At 38.7% G+C, this 21,969-nt stretch overlaps 1 protein-coding gene and 1 long non-coding RNA gene across 3 annotated transcripts; both read right to left on the bottom strand.

Moving 5' to 3' along the window:
* Window positions 1-12,517: 12,517 nt before the first annotated feature.
* Window positions 12,518-18,087, bottom strand: LOC145205837 (uncharacterized). Its single transcript, XM_080078482.1, has 3 exons — window positions 17,352-18,087; window positions 16,532-17,028; window positions 12,518-14,187 (listed from the first exon to the last, which is right to left on the bottom strand). The coding sequence occupies exons 1-3, from the start codon at window positions 18,069-18,071 to the stop codon at window positions 12,732-12,734; spliced, it is 2,673 nt and encodes an 890-aa protein (XP_079934608.1). The 5' UTR covers window positions 18,072-18,087; the 3' UTR covers window positions 12,518-12,731.
* On the bottom strand, window positions 14,597-16,079 carry LOC145205853 (uncharacterized). 2 transcript variants are annotated; one of them, XR_013853719.1, is made up of 3 exons: window positions 15,959-16,079; window positions 15,605-15,801; window positions 14,597-15,395 (listed from the first exon to the last, which is right to left on the bottom strand). It is a non-coding gene; the product is annotated as an uncharacterized LOC145205853 (long non-coding RNA). The 2 variants fall into 2 exon arrangements; XR_013853718.1 differs by having other exon boundaries at window positions 15,605-16,079.
* Window positions 18,088-21,969: the final 3,882 nt, after the last annotated feature.

The raw sequence follows: 21,969 nt of genomic DNA, 5'->3' as shown, positions 1-21,969 counted from the left end.
AAACCATGCACTCTACAAATTGCGTTAAATACGTATTGCGTATGTGCAAAATTGTGGATTATTCGCATATTTATTATTTAGCCTTCCGATTATGTATTCAGCTTTCACCATATACGATATTTCACACAAGGGCCCCACAAAAACATTGGCAGAGATTTTTCGCACATGTAATAAACAGTCCTACTAAAGTATACGTCGCGAAAGCAATAGGGTTATTTGCAAACCAAACACAAGCGCCAAATGCCAGTTAATTTGTGACAAAGTCACTTTGGAGTAATGCTATAAAAGTTGATCTCGTAATCTAAGCGTTAAGTCGCCGGAATAAGCTGGACATAAAACAGTGAGCAGAACAATGCATTGCAAACTTTTATAGTACAGAACTGGTTTAGAACGCAAATGTACAGCCATTGAGTGCCATCTCTGGCTGCAACCCAAAACAGTTTTAGCTCTAGTTAGAATTTGGTATCCTATGTGTCAGTCAAACAACAGGTAACCAAATATCGAATCAGTACGAGGGTAATAATGTATATGTGTCTGAGTAAAAGTCACAAGGCGGTCCAGGAATTTGATGAAAATAATCGGATTTGACCAGCTTCAACAAATATCTGACAGATTTCATCAATGTCTCCTTAGTGCGTGATTTGGACTCACAAACTGTCAATTGTTTTTGATGAAATGTTTCGTCAACAGCAAATGAAGCAGAAATTCTTAATGCTGGTGTAAGATGCTTCCACGCTGCGGTCAGGTCCTTCGTTTTCATACAGCACCAACTGAGTTGTGCTAAAAAAGCCACTTCAAACCTGTTAAAATATATACGTGTTTAACTGTACAAAATCTAAAATTTGTAACTTATTTATAGATATGTATAAATATGTGTATGAACAGCAACGTTGCAAAATAGGAAGAACAATTAGTAGAGATGACGATGATATATGTTAAAGTGTTAAATCTTAACAAATTATTCCTACCTTTCCAGCTCTTTTGCACGCATTTTTCTTTGTCTGATTCCTTTCAAGCCTTTCAATAGAAAACGTACGGCGTCAGATGGAAGATCCTTTGCCATGAAGATAGTTGAAAAGCTCAGTAGGGCTACAAGGAAATCGTACAGATGAAGTTTTCTCTCCAATGAAAAAATCAAGCTCTGAATAACACAAATTTGTTTGTTACTCATACAAGACCTTCTGTTCCCGGTTGGAAAAATGTCACGTTTATGTACATTAACAGAAGCAGAAGTATAGCAAAGCAACACTAATGATTTAGGTAAAGTTGTGTTACGTTTTGGCCAATAACAACACCAGCAAAGATAGTTCAAATGAGTTGACACTATATTTTACCTACCGAAGAAATCAGGCTCTGAAGTAGATGTGCAGAACAATCTAGTTTGTTTTTGCAAATCTCGCGTAGTGCATAAGCCAATGGTTGGAGATCGACATCAGAACGTAGTTCGGTTGAAAGGGCGACAATGCTTTCAAGCAGTGAATCAACGACTTTCTTCTGATTATCTTCATCATTACAAGAACTTAACATTGGCGACAATGCAACTTTGTACAGGATTTCTGGTAATCTGTCAACTCGATCTATTCCATCATATGGCGTGTTTGTAAACTGAACAAGCAAATGCAGTTCCTCAATATTAGTTGGTTTTAAAATGTTGTGTAAGTCCCCGTTTAGCAGTAAGTTCCTGTATATGAGAAAATCGTCAAGTGCATTGCGTTTTTGTAACTGCTCGGCTATTTTAAACAACTGGCTTACAGGTTGATCCAACACAATATTTTTCTTTTCCAGAGATTCGATGTGCTGCAGAGCATGTTTGAAAGATAAAACAGCTAGATTTGATTGATTCCCTTCCAACCAAACTAAAGCAGTTCTGAGCATAACCTGGACAAGTATTAATTGCTTTTCATCGTTTGACATATTTAATGTGTTTGTTAGCTCTACCGGGATTAGGTTGTATGCCATTATTGCCTCGGAAAAATTTCGATTTTTTCTTAAACATTCTGCTGCTGACATTTGCATTAATATTGTAGCCTTGGTGTTGATAGGTAGTGGTTTCAGCAGAGCCACAGCATCTGTTAAGTCTATGATTTGCTGAAAACGATTAAACACAGCAACGTTGAGGAAAAATCGTTCTTTTTCTGTTTCCTCTACTCTGTCATCATGTAAAATTTTTTGCAATTGGGATGTTGTTTGTACATTAACCATCAAACTGGGAAATGTTTCTATGATTGTTGTGACTAATAGAATAAGAAAATTAGAAAATTTTCGTTTATCATTTTTCATGTTTGAATATATTCCCACAATTTCCTGTACTGTTTTTGTGGATTTAGCAGAATTCAGTGAAGAAAAGAGAGTAACCGATTTCACAAGAACTTTACACATCTTCTCACTCACGCCCTTGTGGACTGTGTACCGAATGAGTTTTGAAAGGAAATCAGTCAATACTTCGCAGTCATTATCGCGATCCCTTGCTGAATCTATAAGCGAGTCAACAACTGTAAGAATTTCCGATAACAAATAAGTGTTCTCTAGGACACTGCAGTCGTCCAATGAAAGCTTCAAAACATTTAAATAATCTTGAAAATGTAGTGCACTAAACATTAAAAAGCGAAGAGGTAATGTTTTGAGAAGGCGTAGAATAAATTCACAATCTTTAGAGTATGTCGTACTCGGATCCAACAGTTCAAAAGTCTTCTTTGCCTTCCTATAGTGCTGAATAGCAAGATTATGAAACTTTTTTTTATTGCTTATGTTGTAAAGATCTCCGAGAATGTCGTTCATCGTTGCACTGAATCGAAAGAGATTGTCAGAAGGTCGAAGTGTTAGCCACTCATCGACGATCTTGATAAGCTTGCAACAAATTTCAGTTGCATAGGGACGTTGTTGACTGTTGTACAATGCATGTTTTATGTCGGACACATGTTTTAACAGGGAGTCGATCGGGTCGTACCCTGGTCTAAATGAGATTTCAAAAGCATGTTGCTTTAGCATGTTTATACTCCTTTGGGTAAAATCCAACCAGAGATCAATCGCGGAAACATAATGACCCAACTTTCCTTCACATATCGCTGTGGCTTCCTTAACATATATCATAAGTAATGTGTGTCTTTCGTCCTTATAGTATTTCTCCATCTCATACAAGGCGTTCTGGTAATGCGTGATTGCTAAGAATGGTGCATTGTTTTTATGCAAAAGACGGTCCCCAGCGATAACCATGACTTCAATTAGTTCCGGAACCAAATCGTTATTGGCTTTACATAAATATTGTAGTATATCCACAAACGATTCAAGGGTGTATTCGTCTGCCTCGGACGATTTCGATTTGCTAAAGCAATCGTAAGCCTTTTCCATCAAACTATGAGTTTTTTCTACTTGTCCTAGTTTTTGTGCGTTAAGTGCCTGGAAAAGCAAAATGCGACCTCGTACCAAATCATTTTCAGATTTGCAATTATTATCGGCTTCAATGAGATGATGGGAAGCAATATCGTATTGATTCTTGCTGTAGTAACATCTGCCGAGCATAAGGTGAATGCGGGAGATTTGTTCGGGTACGATCTCTATAAAGTCTCCGGAAACGCATTCCAACTGCGTAGTAAACCAGGCAATCGCTTGATCGTATTGCTCAAAACGAAACAAAACATTCCCTGGAAGAATATTGTCGATAGTTCTTGTTAGTGGTTTAAATTCACAAGTGTTGTCAAGCGATGTTTCCAATGATTCTTGGAAGTAAATTCCGACACAAATCAAATGTTGCAAACCGGAAATTGAAACAATATCCAAAACGTCGGTTCCTTTCTGATTGGGATTGGCTTTTCCACCAGCTAATGCATCCCATTGCGCCCCTTTGTTGAAATAGGTTTTTGCACGAGCATAGTTGGCAATGGCAACCGCAATTTTAAGGTCAACAGCAAAGTCATCATCTATCAATTTTTTTTCTTGTAAGCATTGGATAACTTCGTAACCAGAATCTCCCTTGATGCTGTATCGGACCTTGGACTTTTAATTCAAAATACATCGGACTTTGGACTTTTAATTTTAAAACTTGCATGTAATTGTGTGACGTAGCCATTGGCCCGGTCAAACCCGTTCATAACTCGCCTTTTTTCTACACAAAAGCTTGACCGGCTATTTAAACCTGTTTTTCTTATCACTAAACCGGTCAATTACTGCTTAAGGCTATCGTTTTATCGTCCCCTTACGTGTTAACGTGAAGCAACGTCTTAATCTGCTTCCAGCCATGTTAAACTTGACACTTCTATAAGCAATTTAAAGAATAATTACGGTTTAGAACACAGTTAATCTTTTCGGGCGTACGTTTTTATAACTATGCCGCATAACAACTATATGACCTGAACGCTATAAAGACCGACGTGTTTCAAACTAAAAATCAGTCATCTAGAGTTACTTTAAGTTATCTAAAGTTACCTTAAGTTACCTTAAGCTACCTTAAGTGACTAGAGTACGCATTAGAATTGATGTCTCACAGTTGATTCGTGCGCGGTGACTTTTGTGTTGCGTGTTTAGCCGCAAGAGGCGCTTTCGTGGCATGCCTTATTGAAATATAATGGGGGAACGTTAAACCGGTTTGCGTCTTTTTAGGTTTGTTTCGACAGTGATAGTTTGTTTGTTTATTAGAGTCAGATATACGGCAGTGTTGTTAATTGTCTACCCACTGGGTCAGTACAATGCCAAGCAGCATTGCTAATTGTGGCAATAATATGGTAATTCCTCTGTACAGATCTTTCTTAACATGAACGGACTGGCCATGTTTTAACTTTTGGAAACTGTAAGTTGCAATGTCGTTTTGCATAGAGTTAATAATTTGACTTTTGTTTTTCTGACTTTTTAACTTTGTTTCAAATCTGATCCTTATTTGACTGTGAAAATTCGCAGCCACTTCTTCACCAGTTGATTGACCTTCTTTTTCGCCACCAGCAACAAATACTGAATGTGAAATGATATCTGCCAGATGATAACCTTCCTTGAGCTCTAAATTCTCATCAACAAACCTCAACATGTTATCCACAGTTTGTATTAATTCTGTGTGCCAAGGTTTGTTTTCGGTCGGCAATCTTCCCAATGGATTTTTACAAGCATGAGGTAGAAGACCGTCAAAAGAAAGTCCGCGTCTCGTTACAACATCAATAAACCATTTACCACCTTCTGACTCAAAATCATTCAGAGACTTTATACTCATTGCTGGTAGAATCGTTTCTCCCAGTCCGATAACCACGAGTTGACCCAACATTGCGTAGTTTCGAAAGTAATTCATCACAGCATCGTCAATCTCAACATTGTTTTGCAACACCAGAATGCTTTCAAAATCTGAGAATGGAGTTACTTCGTTTTTAGCCAGGGATCCTAATCCTAGCACTGCAAACGAACATGGGGGTTCGCCCATTAAAGTGTAACAGTCTTCAAAAACACCCTGCATTATTTTCGTGAAATTGGTTGTCACCATATTTTGGTATTCTTTCATCTTTTCTTGGAATCCAATTTCACTTTCCTTGTTAGGTTTAGTTTCATCTTTAAATGGGTATTCAATTATGTTGAACTTTTTTGTGAGTTGATTTCTCATTATTGTTAATTTGTTTCTGATTCTCTTTGTTATAAATCCCAAAACGTTTGGATTGTCACTTTTATGAATAAATCGAAAAACATCATGATACAAAGAAATCAGCTTTTGCTTAGTTGTGAGTATGTATTTGAATGTGATAGGCTAATTATTTGCTACTTGTGCCTCGTGTTTATTACAAAGTGTGGCAGTTGGTGTGAGAGGTTTTACAATGTCACTGTTATGACTTTTTCGAAACCTTGTCAGCAACTTTCAAGACAGCTTAAATGGAATTGTCGTTTGCTATACAACAATGGCGAACAGTGTAGTCTGTGATATTTTATTATTATTATTATAGTTTCCCACGCTCTTGGGCGCATTGGGCAGCAAGATTGTTCCACTTTTTTCTGTCTTTTGCAATTTCCTCTATCTCCTTTATGTTTAACCCTCTCATTTCTAGATCTTTGCGGAAAGTCTCCCTCCAGGTAAGCTTTGGTCTACCTCTTTTTCTTTTCCCTTGCGGTGTCCAGCTCATAGCGATTTTTGGAGCCCGTTCGTCTGACATGCGTAACACATGCCCTGCAAGTCTAAATCTCCGCGTCGACATGATGGCGCATAAAGGCTTGGTACCACTAATTTGGTACACCTCATCATTTGTAATGTGGTCCTTGTATGTGATATTTAGGATCCTTCGAAGACAACGCTGATGGAAAGCGTTTATGTGCTTTTTCAGCTTGACTGTCATTTTCCAGGTTTCACTGGCATATAGAACGGTGGGCATTACAATTGACTGGTACAGTTTGATCTTTACCAGTTTCGAAACCTTCGAGCTTGACCAAACTGTTTTGAGCCTTCTGAAGGCCGAAGCAGCTTTTCCGATGCGGGCATTTATGTCGGCCTCCACATCAGCATCTGTTGTGAACACACTGCCAAGATAGGTAAAGCTTGTGATGTTGTTAATAGGCTCAATTCCATTGATGGTTAAATGTACGTTGGACTGAGTTTCCCCTCCAACTCGAAGTAACTTAGTCTTGTCGCTGTTGATCGTCAGACCGGCTGTTGCTGCATTTTTGGCCAATGAGTTGGTCATTTCTTGAAGATCTGTCATCGACTCTGCGAGCAAGGCGATGTCATCTGCAAAGTCGAGATCTGTAAGACGCTTGTGGTTTGTCCATGAGATGCCGAACTTTGGATAATTCATTGCCTTTCTCATCACATAGTCGATAGTGGTAATGAATAGTAGGGGTGATAAGACACAGCCTTGGCGCACACCTGTGTTGATTCTAAAGAACTCTGTGTTTCCTGACTGAACTTTTACGCAGCAGCTCGATCCTTCGTAGATGTTTTTGAAGGTATCTATAAACCTGAGTGGAACACCGTATTTTTGTAACACCTGCCATACAGTGTTGCGATGCACACTATCAAATGCCTTCCTGAAGTCAATGAAGTTGACAAACAGGGGTTTCTGAAATGCAAGGCACTGCTCCACAATGTTTCTGAGAACAAAGATCTGGTCACAGCACGACCTGTTGTATCGAAAGCCTGCCTGTTCTTCTCTCAACTTCTCATCTAAGGATGTCTTTAATCTGTGCAGAAGCACGCAGCAGAACACTTTCCCTGGAACAGATAGCAGTGTGATTCCTCGCCAATTACCACAAATGCCTAGATTTCCCTTTTTTGGAAGTTTCACAATTACTCCTTTTTTCCAATCAGATGGTACAGTCTGCATTTTCCAACATAAGTTGCATAGCTTTGTCAACTGTGCAATCAGTGCATTCCCTCCATTTTTTAGCATCTCAGCAGAAATTTGGTCGAGACCTGCAGCTTTGTTGTTTTTGAGTTTTTTCAGTGCACTGGAAATTTCTTCTGTTGTGATGTCACCCATATCTACTTCCATCGTTGGTCCATCTTCATCTTCAAAAGTAGGCAGTTCGTAAGGTTCTGGTTGGTTCAGAATTTCCTTAAAGTGTTCGTACCATCGCATGTTTTGTTCTTCCTCGGTTAGAAGAGTTTTTCCAGTTTTGTCCTTAATTGGTACACTGGAGCTTTTTCCTGTCTTTGTCAGATGCCTAATTATTCCAAATAGCGCTCTAGTGTCATTTCTGTTCATTGCTTTCTGTGCGTCCGCACATAGCGTTTCAGTCCAAAACTTTTTGTCGTCTCTACAACTCTTTTTAACAACTTTGTGTGCTTGTTCGTACTGTTTTTCTATCTTTCTAGTCTGTGATATTAAAGGAATTATTTAGAATCTTCAAGCAAAAAACGTACCAGCATAGGTTTGGGAAACCGTGATGTACACCGTCTGTGATAAGTGGTAAGTTCTTGGTGTGTATGTTCAAGTTCTTTTAACTAACTGTCTTGAAACAAAATAGACTAAAATAGTTGTTGTGTGTGTAATAAGTTGCAGAATTATGACGTCTACTTTTCAACAAGTCGGTTTAGCCTTTTATTTTTCGCATCACATGTGTAAGTTTTAAAAGTCTGAACTAACTTGCAGTCATTCTGTTTACAGATGTTTTATTACACTGTGAGCAAGAGCTGGGGAATGGAATGAGGACGTGCACTACGGGCATCACTGGCAGCATTGATTGAAAGCGAAATGTTCTTTTTAATACAAAGTGTACGAATTAAAAATGTTGTGTCATTTTTGCCATGCGCCGAGGTATGTAGTTTTCTCGTGTTTAGGCTTGGGACATGTAAGGGTTATCTTAATTTTGACATATTTATGTTTGGAACACCCAAGTGTTATCGTACTTGCACAGTGCATATTGCACGAGCGGGCCATCAAAAGGCCGATGTTAAATTTCAGGGGTATAAACAAGTGTCTATCCCACTTTTAGCCATGGACTGTAACAACTGCCCATGTATGACTGATCGGTAATTTATAGATAAATCAAACTTGAGGCAATGATAAATTTTGGATTGGGTAAAGCTTGCTGTTCTTCCGAGCTGGGCTGATTCCTAGCATAACTTAGGGGAGCCTATACTAGTCCTGACACGATTGCGCTTTTCATGAGGCGATGATAAGCGTTCCGCCAGAGTATGAGCTTTAAACATGGTTCTTCGGTGAAGTTAAATTCGAAGAACCTGGGTGAAAACCATTCATAACTTTGTAGTGAACTGTTTGCAGCGATCAGAAGATCTGTCGAAAAAAATCTCGAAACGGAAAATCTAATGTATACTATATGGTTGTAGCATCAGGCATAAAAATTGCTTCAAGCCGGCGAGTAAAACGGTCGAATGAGGTAAGAAGGTATCCGTTTCTCTGAGGGTGCTAGCGGTTCAACAATGTCCACGTTTATATGTTGAAAAATGCATGACAAAATAAGTAGTTAACTAGCGGTGCACGCACATGGCGTTGATATTTTGCGTTTTGACAATGGATACCCCTTTTACCAGAATGCAACATGGCGTTTAAACCGTGCCAACAAACTGTAAAGCAAAAGTTTGCGTGTTGACGGTAAGTTATAAACAGCAGTTGAGCTTCAAAGGAATTCCAAGTAGTTGTTAGTGCCCCCCAAAACCCGATTGGAATCGCAAGAGAGTGCGATTGCGACGTCGTCTTGTTTGTCTTTAATGTGTCGCACATCTGTGTAATACTTAGAAATGGCGATTAAATGACGTAGATGGCGTGCTGACCAGGGAGCGGACACTTTGGTGAAAGCAAAGGTCAAAGGCTTGTGATCGGTGTTAGCATTAAACATGCGACTTTTCAAAAAATAGCGCAAACGATGGATAGCGAGATGGAAGGCGAGCAGTTCCCTCAAAAGACACTCTATTTCAGTTTCGGGTGGTCGCAAGCGCTTGAAGAATACCAATGAGCGACAGGCATTATTACTTATTAGTAGATTGCCTAAGAACAGCTCCGATGATATACTGTACTGTGATACATCGGTAGTCACAGCAGTTGGTGCACCAGGCAAGGAATTACGAAAGGTTGTGGCTTTCGCTTGAGCGGTTTGTACCTCCGAGGAAAGATCGAATCCAAAACGATTGTTGGACTTCCTGATAGTGTCTCTTAAATATGAGCGATAGCAGCGTGCAGCGTGCAGCGTGCAGCGTGCAGCGTGCAGCGTGCAGCGTGCAGCGTGCAGCGTGCAGCGTGCAGCGTGCAGCGTGCAGCGTGCAGCGTGCAGCGTGCAGCGTGCAGCGTGCAGCGTGCAGCGTGCAGCGTGCAGCGTGCAGCGTGCAGCGTGCAGCGTGCAGCGTGCAGCGTGCAGCGTGCAGCGTGCAGCGTGCAGCGTGCAGCGTGCAGCGTGCAGCGTGCAGCGTATAAATGCGTCCCAATTTTCGTGCTGAACGGCATTTTATAAGATCAGGGGTGGGCAACCTGCGGACTTCGAATGCGGCCCTTCACTAAAGATTGTGCGGTCCGCAGAGACGCTTGGATTTCATATGTACTGACAAACGTGTCTAACTATTATATATTTTGAGCAGATAATTGCGCCCAATGCTATTTTTCTGCGACCAGGCAATGTGTGACTAGAATCAAATGCGAATGTAACTGTTTAGTTAAGCATATATGGTAAGCAACAAAGTAAAATCACTTTTTGCTATACACAGGTGCAGCCCGCAATCCAATTTTGGCAATGGTATTTGTGCCCCATAGTAACAAAGGTTGCACATCCCTACTATAGACAATAGAAACCCTGCTTGTTTCTCGGTAGATGGGCAGGAGTAACCAGTCAATGTAACATCTGTCCACCCAGAAAATGGCTAATGTCCGAATGTTGTCAAAAAGCCCTTGGGTTGGTTAAACCTTAAATTGCATTGGTCAGTATCAATTTTGCTGTCCAAACTGCTGTGTCATCTCGTGTTAAAACTGCACACGGCATGTTCTTTAGCAATCGAGAAGATATTTTGCCTACACACTCAGGCGTGTTTGATGTTTCACTTTCCACGGACAACAGAAGAACTTATAGGATAACGAGGGACACTAATGAATTTATCTATGGACATCAGTTACCAAATACATTGAAGACATGACCACCAATTCACGAGATGACACAACAGTTTGGACAGCAAAATTGATACTGACCAATAAGTTAGTGTTTCGTGTTTTTTTAGAGGTCTGAATGGAATATGTTTAAGAACCCGACTCTAACCCGCACGACAGTTTATTAGTCTGCTGCAACTTTTTCTTTAAGCTGTACCGCGATAAGTTTGCTGGAAGTTACAGACGACTTAAGGTGGTAAGTTTGATATGCTTTTCGGGTTATGTTGAATGGTTGTTCAACATGAAGAAAATTCAGTATACCTACAGAACAGAGAGCACCATCTAGATACAGATCCACAGAAGTGGATGCTTAGAGTAAGTGCAGTTTAGTGTTCGCGTCGATGAGTTGTACTCTTGCAATATGCGACTTTCCCTGTGCATTGTTCGCTTTAAAGTTTAAACTAAGAGCTGTTGTGATCCCAGAGCAGAAAATGAAACGGGAGCTAGGATTATTATCTTTGCATCCGTGAATGTTTTGTACCAATTCATTTGTGAACTTGTAAACAATCTACAACGACTGACAAAAAAATTTTGCTTACGTTTTTAACATTCGGTAGTGAATCACCCACTTAAACTAACACTTCTGGGTTGTAAAGCGTGTAATAATTACACTGTAATTACACTGTATTGCTGTTTCTTTTAGAAGTTGCATGTGAGTTAAGTACGTCGCTTCTGCGTTTTGTGGTTTTACTAAAGTAGCATAGCAATAATAGCGTGGTAGGCACAATATGTTTTAAGGAATGAAATATGTAACCATGCATTGCCAGATCAAATAACTTAAAAGGAAGGAAATATACAATGGCTCTACAATTAAGCAATGTGCAGTCTAAAAGTTAAACCTACATTACGACTGATTTTTGCTGAATGTTCCTTTTTGTGTTGAAAAATTTAACGTGTGTGTGTGTGTGTGTGTGTGTGTGTGTGTGTGTTTGTGTGTGTGTGTGTCTGTGTTTGTAGTTGTTTGTGTAAAGCACTTAAAATTCCGTGTAGCACGATTCTGTTACATTACACTACACTTTTCGAGAAAGTAAGCAAATGGATCGGTAATGATAAGCGCTCTGCATAGCATTAACTTAATTTTAGGGAAAGTCAATGAATCACGTCAGTTTACATGCAATCAATCATGCAAAAACATTTAAAAACTAAATGACTAAAATCTATGAAGCTGTAATTATAGTCTTGAAACTGAAAAAAGCGACCTATTTTGCGGCTAATGACGCATATGTGTTTACCAACTTAATTTAATTGACGTTTAGAGTTTGCCAACGAGCCACTCATGTTGACTCTTGTGTCAAATGTTTGTCCTTTTACGTTGAGTCCAAAGATCGGGGCAGTTTTATAATGCAATGATAACATTTGTCACATTCGTTCGTAAACGATACTGTCAATATCAATAAGTTAAAAACATAACTGTCAGTTTTTGCAAGTTAAAAAACATAACTGTCAATATTAGCAAGTAAAAAACATAACTGTCAATTTTAGCAAGTAAAAAACATATTTCTTGCAATCAGAAACATAGAAAACAATATCCTAAACTCCAAAGCACTTAAAAGACCATGAACACTCAAGTTTCAACTGAGATGTAACTTATTTTGCTTTCAAAATTGATTGACCCCAAACAGAGCTTTTTTGATTGCACGGTTACTATTATACTATAAGCTAAAAACATGACCAACTCTATCGATTGTGACTTACAACAATTGATTTCTCGTTCTCCATTAACCACTTCGGCTTATAGAACACTCATTAAGACTGCATTCTTGTGCAAACTATGCTTTTCGCAACATACCCAGTATGACTGGCAAAAACTTATCATGATTGCACGACTTAACACACTATTGCGTTGTTTGCTTGGTCCGCACCCAGTCTGCAGAGTATGGCAGCGGCACGCGCGAGTTGTTTTTTCAAAAAAAAAAAATTTGCACGCCATTTTTTCGTTACTGCACGCGGAATTTTTTTTTGGCACGCCAATGTTTAAACAAAAAACAATGAATGAAAAACTGCTGTAGTAACGGAATGCGCAAGCATCAACAGACAGGTTGTTATATTCACGGTAAGTAGGGTGTTTTCATACTGATTCAAGATAAAAAGAACGGAAACGAATGAATTGAAAAATAATAACAAGAATAGAAGGAACACGAATAAACAAAAACACGTTACGTAACGAAAGTCAAATTGGAAATGTTAATCTTGATCATTAATTATAAAACCCGAAGCTCGTTGACCTAATCGTGAAAGGACCTTGCTATCAGTGTAACGTGCTCGACCTCTGTCATCAATAAATATAGGCACCTGGTGGCTAGGCAATTTGTATTCGTCACATCCGTCGAGGTAGAGTGCTGCCATCTCTTTTAATGTGTTTCTGCATTGAATAGGCATTGGGTACACCCAATCAACGTTTGACCGTCGGACAAGAGTGTCGTTTGCTTGACCTCCGGTTTTTAATTGACTTTTCATTACTGAGTAGTATGATTCAACGACTGCCTCGGACCCACCCATTGCCAAGGCGACATCGAGAGCAATGCAAAACTCTTTACCGGCAGCTGTAAACAGTTCCTCGTTCGTATAAAAGCTTTGGTAAACAGCAAGTTCATTTAGAGCTGCGAGACAGATACCATCTTCAAATGTAAATTTGTAGCTATCTTCCAAATCCATTTCTGAACAAGAAACTTCGAATCGAAGCAGTTTTGATGACCCAATGCCACCCACTTCTAAATCAAACCATTCGTTTCTACATTGAGCAAAGTTTTCCCAAACAACTCGAAAAATAATTTGCTTAAATACACTTAAAACTCTTTGAGCGTAAACAGGATGTAAATTGAGAGACGGACTTGTCCCGCATAAAACCTTCACGTGATTCAGAGAGCACACGTACTTGAAAAACTTGGCAAAGCTATCATTTCCATGGTTTTCCGGTCTGGCCCTTTCCCCCGTGGTGAACTGATGAACATTTCCAGTAACCAAACGCAAAATGTCGGGCAGGTACATACAATCGGCCAAAATGTCAGCTGCTGCCGGCACGCATTTCGTCATGCGTGCGTCCAGTCGATTTTGCAAAGCATCACATAAGCCAATTAAATCAGTCAAGCAATCGTTAGGTTGTCGCATCTTCCATTCAATTACCTTCCTTTTGACAGACCCGGTGGTAATTTCTTCATTGTTTGGACAAACAACCCAACCATCTTCCAACTTTATGTTGCAGAACTTTCCTTCCTCGGAACATATGTCGATAAAGTGCTGGTAAAGTTTAGGAAACAATGTGTTTTCTAGACAGAGTGATTTTTCTTCAACCTGTTTGGACAGGTTTAATTTCATTCTTTGAATTATTGCTTTTAATTTTGGCCACCATTTCGTTATGTGCCACAAATTTTGATTCAAACTTTGTGACTTAATCATAATCTTGATGATGGGAGCAAGACAATCTAGCACACCACAAAGGTCAATGCAAAAATCACGTCCCTTGATGAGGTATTTCATCTCCTCACATTCATCAGCAGTTTCACGATTTTTCTCAAATGCACGGATCAAAGCCTCGTAACTGGTGTATATGCTGCTAAATTGTTCGTTAGCGCTACTTGTAAACCTAGTTGTTGCGTACGTTTTTGCAACATGACCCTTTAAGTCGTAACGCTGTTTAGTGCTGCCGTCGTTTGGTAAAACCTAGTAACTGCAATTTTCAAGTTTTCGAGAAAAAGCACAAAACGCGTTTGATGTTGGTTAGCATCCAAAAATAATTTTTTTGTCTACCTGTTTGGTGTTTTTCACAAACACGTTACAGTAAAAAATTTTTGGCATACCTACGGTTCACGACATATTGTTAGTTTGTTTATTATCCATGAAAAAACGATATACTAGGTTTTACCGGATAAGAAATGCAAAACTAACTAAAATAAAATTTGGAAAAGTCTAGGCTCAGAAAAATAGATGGATTTTTTTTGCTTTATCACCCTCACAAATCAAACAGAAGCTTTTTATTTTTTCCATAAACTTTGTTATTACATTTAAGTCACCATTTTTCAAGCTGTTTGAAGAATAATGGAGTACAAATGTTCAGTCAAAAAGCTTTTATTAGCAATAGCAACATGCTAGTGCTGAGGACCAATAAAAAGTATATTTGTTCAACAACATCACAAGCACATGGCAAAGATACTTTTGCAAAACATGTCATAAACTTTTGTGAGTTCTAGATGTGGTTAACTTACCATGCTACAAAAGTCTAACACGAAAAACATCAAGCAATTTAACCATCAATTGAATGACACCCCCAAAAATGTTTTTACATAACAAATGAAAAACAACAACATATAACATCTAGAAAGGTAGCTTTTCTTTGTATATTTTATTTAAGGTTTTACTATACACTATTTAAGGATTTACTATACACATTTTTATCTTATAACAGTATGTTATCACAAAACCGGTAAATATAGTTTGTTAAACTACAAAATCTAGTATGGCTACCACACAAGGAAAGCTAATCTTGGACCTTTTAAAGAAAGAAAAAAAGAACAAAGCTCCATGCAGCTTTCAGTAAGTTTGGAAAAAAGGCTTGTTTGCCTTAAAAAGGTTTTGTCAGTATTCTTTTTTCATTATTAAATTGTCATATATTTACAAAACTAGTCAAAAAGAAAGGTAAAAAACACTATCAATCTAGAGTTGCACCATTTAGTATATTCAGTTATAAACAATCAGTTTTTATTCCCAAATTTGTTTATATAAAACACTTTACAAACTGTGAGCTTGGCACCACAGCAACCAGGCAGTTCAGACAGCAGCAGGATATCTTTGCTCCAACATTGCAGTTTTATGAATAGTGCCCTTCATGAATTTCCTTCTTCCAGCAAAGTCCTGCGACCAGCAGTTTTTATAATATTTTTAGACATGAAAACTTATCAATATTAATAAAACATTGGAATGGTTAACTTTGAGATGAGCAAACTTAAATGATTATGTTTATCTGTTTGTGAACATTTATATTTTATAAGCTAAAAATCATCATTAACTTTTAACAACATAAATTAACATCATGCAAGGTTTCAAGCGTGAAAGAAAAATACCTTTAATAGGTTCAGCATGTAAACTTTGAAGCTTAGATGAAATTGTAACATATGGATTTTCTTTGGGTAAACTATCCAAATCTTGGTCCAGTGGCACAATTCTTCCTAACCAAGAACTGTCATCTTGGAGCTGAAATAGTTTTGAATCCTAATCATTTGATGGGTTGAATGATGTTCAGTAGTCATGTCAGATAAGACTGCAAATGACAACAACTACTCACGTTATGATTAATGTCATCCACTCATGCGGTTTTAATTTCAGCACAATAACCTGTTTCTTAATCTGATTCTGAGCCAAATCTATGTGGTATTTTTTTGCTTATGGCTATAGTGCTGAAATCAAAGTGTACTTACATGAACTTTAACATTTCAAACTTTTATTCTCTTGGACATTAACAATCTGTTTCTAATCTCAACTTTTTTTCTACCTTAATGTCTTCAGAAGTGTAACCTAGCAAACAAGTTTCTTAATCCAAACTTACTGGAAACTAGAGCTTCATTCTTTGTTTTTTTTAAGGGCCAAGATTAGTTTTCCTCTTGTGGTAGCCATATTAAACAAACACTGAAACTGGATGGTATAGTTACAGCTAAACAAACTTAAAATACCGGTATTTACTTAATAGCAAACAAAACTAAATCACAATGCAATAGATAAGTGAACAAGGCGACAACACTCAGCTGTGAGAAAAAAGTTGTCACGTGACGAACTCGACCGTCATGATTGGTTAAACAGCAATACTAGGTTTTGCCAAATACTTTTAGCGTTGTGTTTCACTTACTAGGTTTTTTTAACCGTAAATATATCGATAACTAGATATCTTTCAAATTCCAAATTTTAACACAGAAAACTAGCCAACCTTAAGTAGACATTCCACTAAAAAAACGCATTTTGAAAAATATGTCGCTTACTAGGTTTTTCCAAAAGACGGCAGAGTGGCTTGGTACTCAGCGGCTCCTTTTCCTCTGCCAAACATTATGTTGAACTTGTTTGACCGCTTTATTAATCGATCAAAAAAACCTTTACAGTCCTTGTTTTTTATGTCCACAAGGGCACAATCCATCCAGTGGGCCGTGTCCCAAGCAACGACGAAAAAAGTTTCGTGGTACTCGGGCCAGCAGGCATCGCGATAAACCTGTTTTAAAGTCGATTCAAACTGCCTGGCTTGATACTGTCCATCAGCATGATGTGCTACTAAGTACGTCAGTTGCTGCTGCTGCTGCAGCTGAACAGAGGTTCCGCACAACGCCTCCGATATCTGACGAGCTAAATGAGAAGCAGTACCGCCTTCGACCACACTTTCCTCTGCAAACTGGTATACAGTAGGGGCGTCGATAGGTATGGAAATTTTCTTTCCCTTAAAGCGCACTAGTATCATAATAGCATGGTTTGTTACGCGGTTTGGTGTAGACCAGTGGTTCCCAAACTTTTTCATATATTTTTCAAAACGGTCCCTTTGCTATTATTTCGAGTGCTCGCGGTCCTTAAGCCTAAATCTGTATTTCATAAAAACGAAAGTTGATTCCAGGATTTTAGCTGGTTTGTGCGCGAAACAATTGCATTTTGTGATAGCTGTCATACAATAAAGGCTATTGTTTAGCAATGGAGACAGTCGATTTTTAATTCTACTTTGATTTAAACTTATTTAGTGGCACAAACTGAGAATTATAGAATTACTTCAACCACTTCGCGGTCCCCCCAAAATTGCCTCACGGACCCCTAAAGGACCGCGGACCCCAGTTTGGGAACCGCTGGTGTACACTTATCGGATGCTGTAGCAAAATGTGGCATTAAACCGGTTGATGCGAGTGGTGTCGTTAAAAGTTCTTTTGTTTTCCGACTTAGGTGGACTTGAAAGACGTTGAGCATTTGATTAAACTGATTCCTGCCATGACCTATGTTGCCAACGTCAGAGGCACAGCAATGCAGAAATGCAATCATTGATTCATAATGAAGTGTTGCAGCTTTAACTTTTACCAACAAGAGAGCACAGCTTAGTTGATTGGCCACCACTTCCGTTAACCTCCCTCTTACACGGTTCTTCTTTTTCTTCCAAACTAAAGCCTTGTAGTGGCCTAAACCCCCATTTCGTTTGGACGCACAACTCGCGTGCTCAACCAGCATGCTTTTGAAGCTGTACCAGGTTTGGTTGGGTCCTGCAACTATGTTCTTTAAGCGTTCAGCGCTTATATCCAGACCGGAAGACAAAGAATTTCCAGCTGTTTTGTCAATATTCATCAAAGATCTTTTGGCTAACCAAGGTTCCTTGACCTTTTTGATATATGGATTGTCCTCGCACAAATGTTGAAAACAAACTTCGCACCTTACCATTGCACCATCATCATTTACATAAAATTCAAATCCGGATCCTTTTATTTCGTGCAAACATGTTGCATCTTCAAGAACTTTCAAGTTGTTCGCATCCTCGGTTGTGTTTGGTAGTTTTACGTCCTCTTCGGAAATTTTCATTTTTTTTACCAACTGATCAAGATTGTCGCTTATTTGACGCATAAGAACATCCTGTCCAAACGATGTGCTTGCAGCAGAAGGTTCACAGTCGTATTTGCCGTCTGAGATACATTACTATCAGCTCCTTCTGTAATTGACATGGAAGAAGATACGACATCTTCCGTGTCCGTTTCTTCGAATCGTGGTGTTTGTATTGCCTTTCTTGCTTCGACCGCTTTAATATGGTCGTTTTGTACTATAAACTTTTTGGGGTCATACAATGCGTCATTTTTGTGGACGGATTCCGCGTGTCTCTTTCGCGAGGCAGGGTTACCGCGAGAAATGGTCTTGTTACATTTTAAACAAAAATGTAAGTCCTCTTGTGTTCGTTTTGTGCTGGACTTTACTGAAGCAGGTTTGCTGCCGGACTTCCCATAATGAAACGAAGACAGAAACTTTTGCTTTTCAGATGAAGGTGACTTGCTTGGCGATGACATACTGAAATTTGCTTGATAATATCATATAAAGGTAGCCTGCAGAATAATTAAACCCAAAAGATAATTGCTGCATTTAACTGCTACTTTACGTATTTTTGTTTTGCACTATAAGCCTATAATGGTGTATTTAAAAACCGCGCAGTTTTGACAACATTAACTACAATTCAACTGATGCATTGACTTTTTTAAATTAGATTACTGTAATATTAACCTGCTCTCAACAACTAAGTTGCATTGTTTGCAGAAAATTGAGCTTTGTCATTTAAACAACGGCTATATTTTAGACACAATGGCTGCATCTGACGTTAACAAACTCTAGAAGCCAGCAATGACTATGTTGGGACTTTACAGACCAATGCAACCACCTACTGTGAAGCTTCTTCGGCGTTTTTGTCACTTCGGTGCAGCGGGAGTTGTTTTCGTTATCAGAGCAGTTATTGAAACCTTGCACTTTTCCGATAGGAGATGTCTTCATCAGCACAGTCATTAAAAAATCCATTCTAGGGCAGTGCACTAAACCATTGGCACTTGAACATTTTTTTGTTCTGAATAAGCGTTTTAAAAATGACAAACACGATACCGTGTTTATTTGATTGTGCGCATCAAGTGTTTTACCCTGCCGTTTGTGCTACTTACAATCGAGCGCAATTTGTTGACACACAATTGTTTTATGTAGCAATATATTAGTGTTACAAATGCGACTGACAATCGGGGCATGCGAGTAAATACGGTAGCCTACTCACAACATACCATAAATTGTGCACAAGTAAGTGTGAAAATACGCAATCGGTACTTTTTGCTAGAAAAGGAAATTTTATTGAAGGGATTTGGCCCAGAAGGGTTTAGTTATGCCTGTTTCGTTACAACTTTGCAAGGAGTTAATTTATCGTTTGCACGCGGGCTTGTTGTTGTTGCACGCGGTTTTGGAGATCCTGCACGCGCGCACGCGGGACATGTTGGTCCTGCACGCGCGAGATCTCGTCGGGAACTGCCATACTCTGCAGACTGGGTCCGCACTGTGTATAGGCGCAATCAAATAGCAAACTTTGCTAAGTGATAAGGATAAGTGATTAATCAACATCCAACACAGATATTAGTGTACCTGGTCTGAACGCAAGATGCTGTTTGCTACTTGTTTCAATTCGTTTCACCTCAATTATTCGAAATACTGCACAATTGTTAACGTTGAAATAATTTATTTATGCTATAATATTAAATGTGCCATTATCATTTTTCAAATATTTTTAGAAGTAAACAAGTCAATTCAAAATCAAGCAAAATATTCTATTTGTAGTTTCGCAATACATTTTTGATGTGCACTTTCCCGTTTGATTTGGGCCAATGTGGGTAATAAACTGGGCAAATACCTTGTAGTAAAACCTAACCGCAAGAAAATACTCGCTACGGCGCATGTTAAATTTAATTTGCTTTGAGCGTAAGCGTAATTTGGGTTGATTCGGGAATCGATGTGCTTTATAGTTTTGCGCCATGGGTTGGTGTACAAAGGTCAAATACTGTCTGCAACACACTAGACTAGATGCAGATGTTGTGGTCAATAGGTTGCTGTTTAAACTGTTGGTCTTTTGTCCTACCATCTGGTTTAATTCGGCGAGACTCGTTTAAGTAGCTTTCGAAATAATGCATTGTTGAGGTCTTTGGGTAAGTGCAAAGTTTTTTGATGTATTGGTTGATGGTAGATGGTAGATTCAAGTTTGAACCTTTATGTACAAGTATAACACGACGTGCTTATGTCTGTATTTGAAGATTTCTTCTTAATGCTACAGGCATCACCGCCTGGTTTTCGTTAAAGCTTTGCCCGCCTCATATCTTTAAATATTTCACTACATGAGCTTAATGCACAACCTATGACTGGAACTGGAATTTTCTCCGCAAGTTTGCTGTGTATAATGTCGCTTTTTTACCAACTACAGCATTTTGTCATGAAGTCATGAGATTCTGGGTAGATAATGCATATGTCGTGGAACTGGTCACTGCCGTATCTTATTATTTTTTGTTTATTTATTTGTGTTTGCATTTTTTCTCTTTTTTTTCTCAAAGGTTAATACATTGTCTTCAACTTCATGTAATGTGCATGACTCTATTTACAACATAACTAATAACACAATAATAATCCGAAGTATAGTACTTATAGTAAAAAGGGTGTTGTTTTGGAGGCCCCTCTCGACTGATCCTACCAACACTTCCACCCCAGTGCACCAACCTTACTTTTCGTGTCACATGACGCATTATAATCCGGTGTAGCTGCAGCGCGTCCAGTTACTCTCCACCAATTGTGCCTTAACTGTTTTGTATTGCATAACTTTTTTGACGTTGCGCAGCTATTATTGGGCTTAGCGATTGTTTTTGTCCTATTGTATCGCTATGTGTTTATTTAACAAGCGAAATAAACTCAATTAAAGCTTAAATAAAGCAATGATGAAGTTACTAAATGGCGCTTGGTTATCGGAGGAAATAGGGCGTGTCTAAATCAATCAGGTTTTGACGGTAAGAAATCAGTGTCTTAGTCATATGCGTGTGCCGTTTATGTTTGGCACATTCCGTTTTAACGGTCACGCAAAAGATTGGGACGGACTATCGAAAGTTCCTTAACAGCTAACGCACGTTGACTCGGATCGGCAGCAGACCTTTCCTTTTGCATTTATTCACATTCAACAACCGTATCACACATAATCAAACAACGAAAACGATAATCTTACTTGCCCATTTGCTACTTCAGGGGGATCTTTATATTCTATTATATATATTAAATCGTGAGATGTGGGCTCTTATAAAGCTTGTGTTACAATGATTGAGGCGTTAACTCGCTATGACCGTTTCCCACGGATAATACAAAAAACACTGCAACGGGTATCGGCGACGCGATAAAGCTGGCACATTAGAACAATAAAAAACAATAGCTGCTACACAATATATTGTAGACGAACATGAATTGCCTATGATTTAGAGGGAGAAATAGTAAAATAGTGAAACCAGTGAGCGCAGTCTCAAAACAAACAAACAAACAACATTCTCCAGTCTGGTTTAATTAGAATTTGGTATAGGAAACCAGAGGAGAACAAATATCAAACCAGTTAGTCGTTCGAGCGTAATTTTGGAGATCATCGTATGAGTTAAGTATGTTATTCACATGGATCAGGTTAGACATTGTATGAAAATAATCGGTTTTGATTAGATTCAACAAATATTTAACAGTTTCCATCAATGTGGCCTCAGTGCGTGTAGTGGACTCACAAGCAGTGAGCTGTTTTCGATGAAATGCTTCGTCGCCAGCAATTGAAGCAGAAATTCTCATTGCTGATGTAAGATGCTTCCACGCTGCAGTTAGGTCCTTCGTTTTCATACAGCACCAGCTGAGTTGTGCTAAAAAGGCCACTTTGAATCTGTAAAACACACATATGCTT

The sequence above is a fragment of the Phallusia mammillata genome, chromosome 1 (assembly GCF_965637545.1).
Source record: "Phallusia mammillata chromosome 1, kaPhaMamm4.hap1.1, whole genome shotgun sequence".
Classification (NCBI taxonomy): Eukaryota; Metazoa; Chordata; class Ascidiacea; order Phlebobranchia; family Ascidiidae; genus Phallusia; species Phallusia mammillata.
The sequence above is the reverse complement of the archived record's forward strand: the minus strand, read 5'-3'. Positions and strand labels throughout refer to the sequence as shown.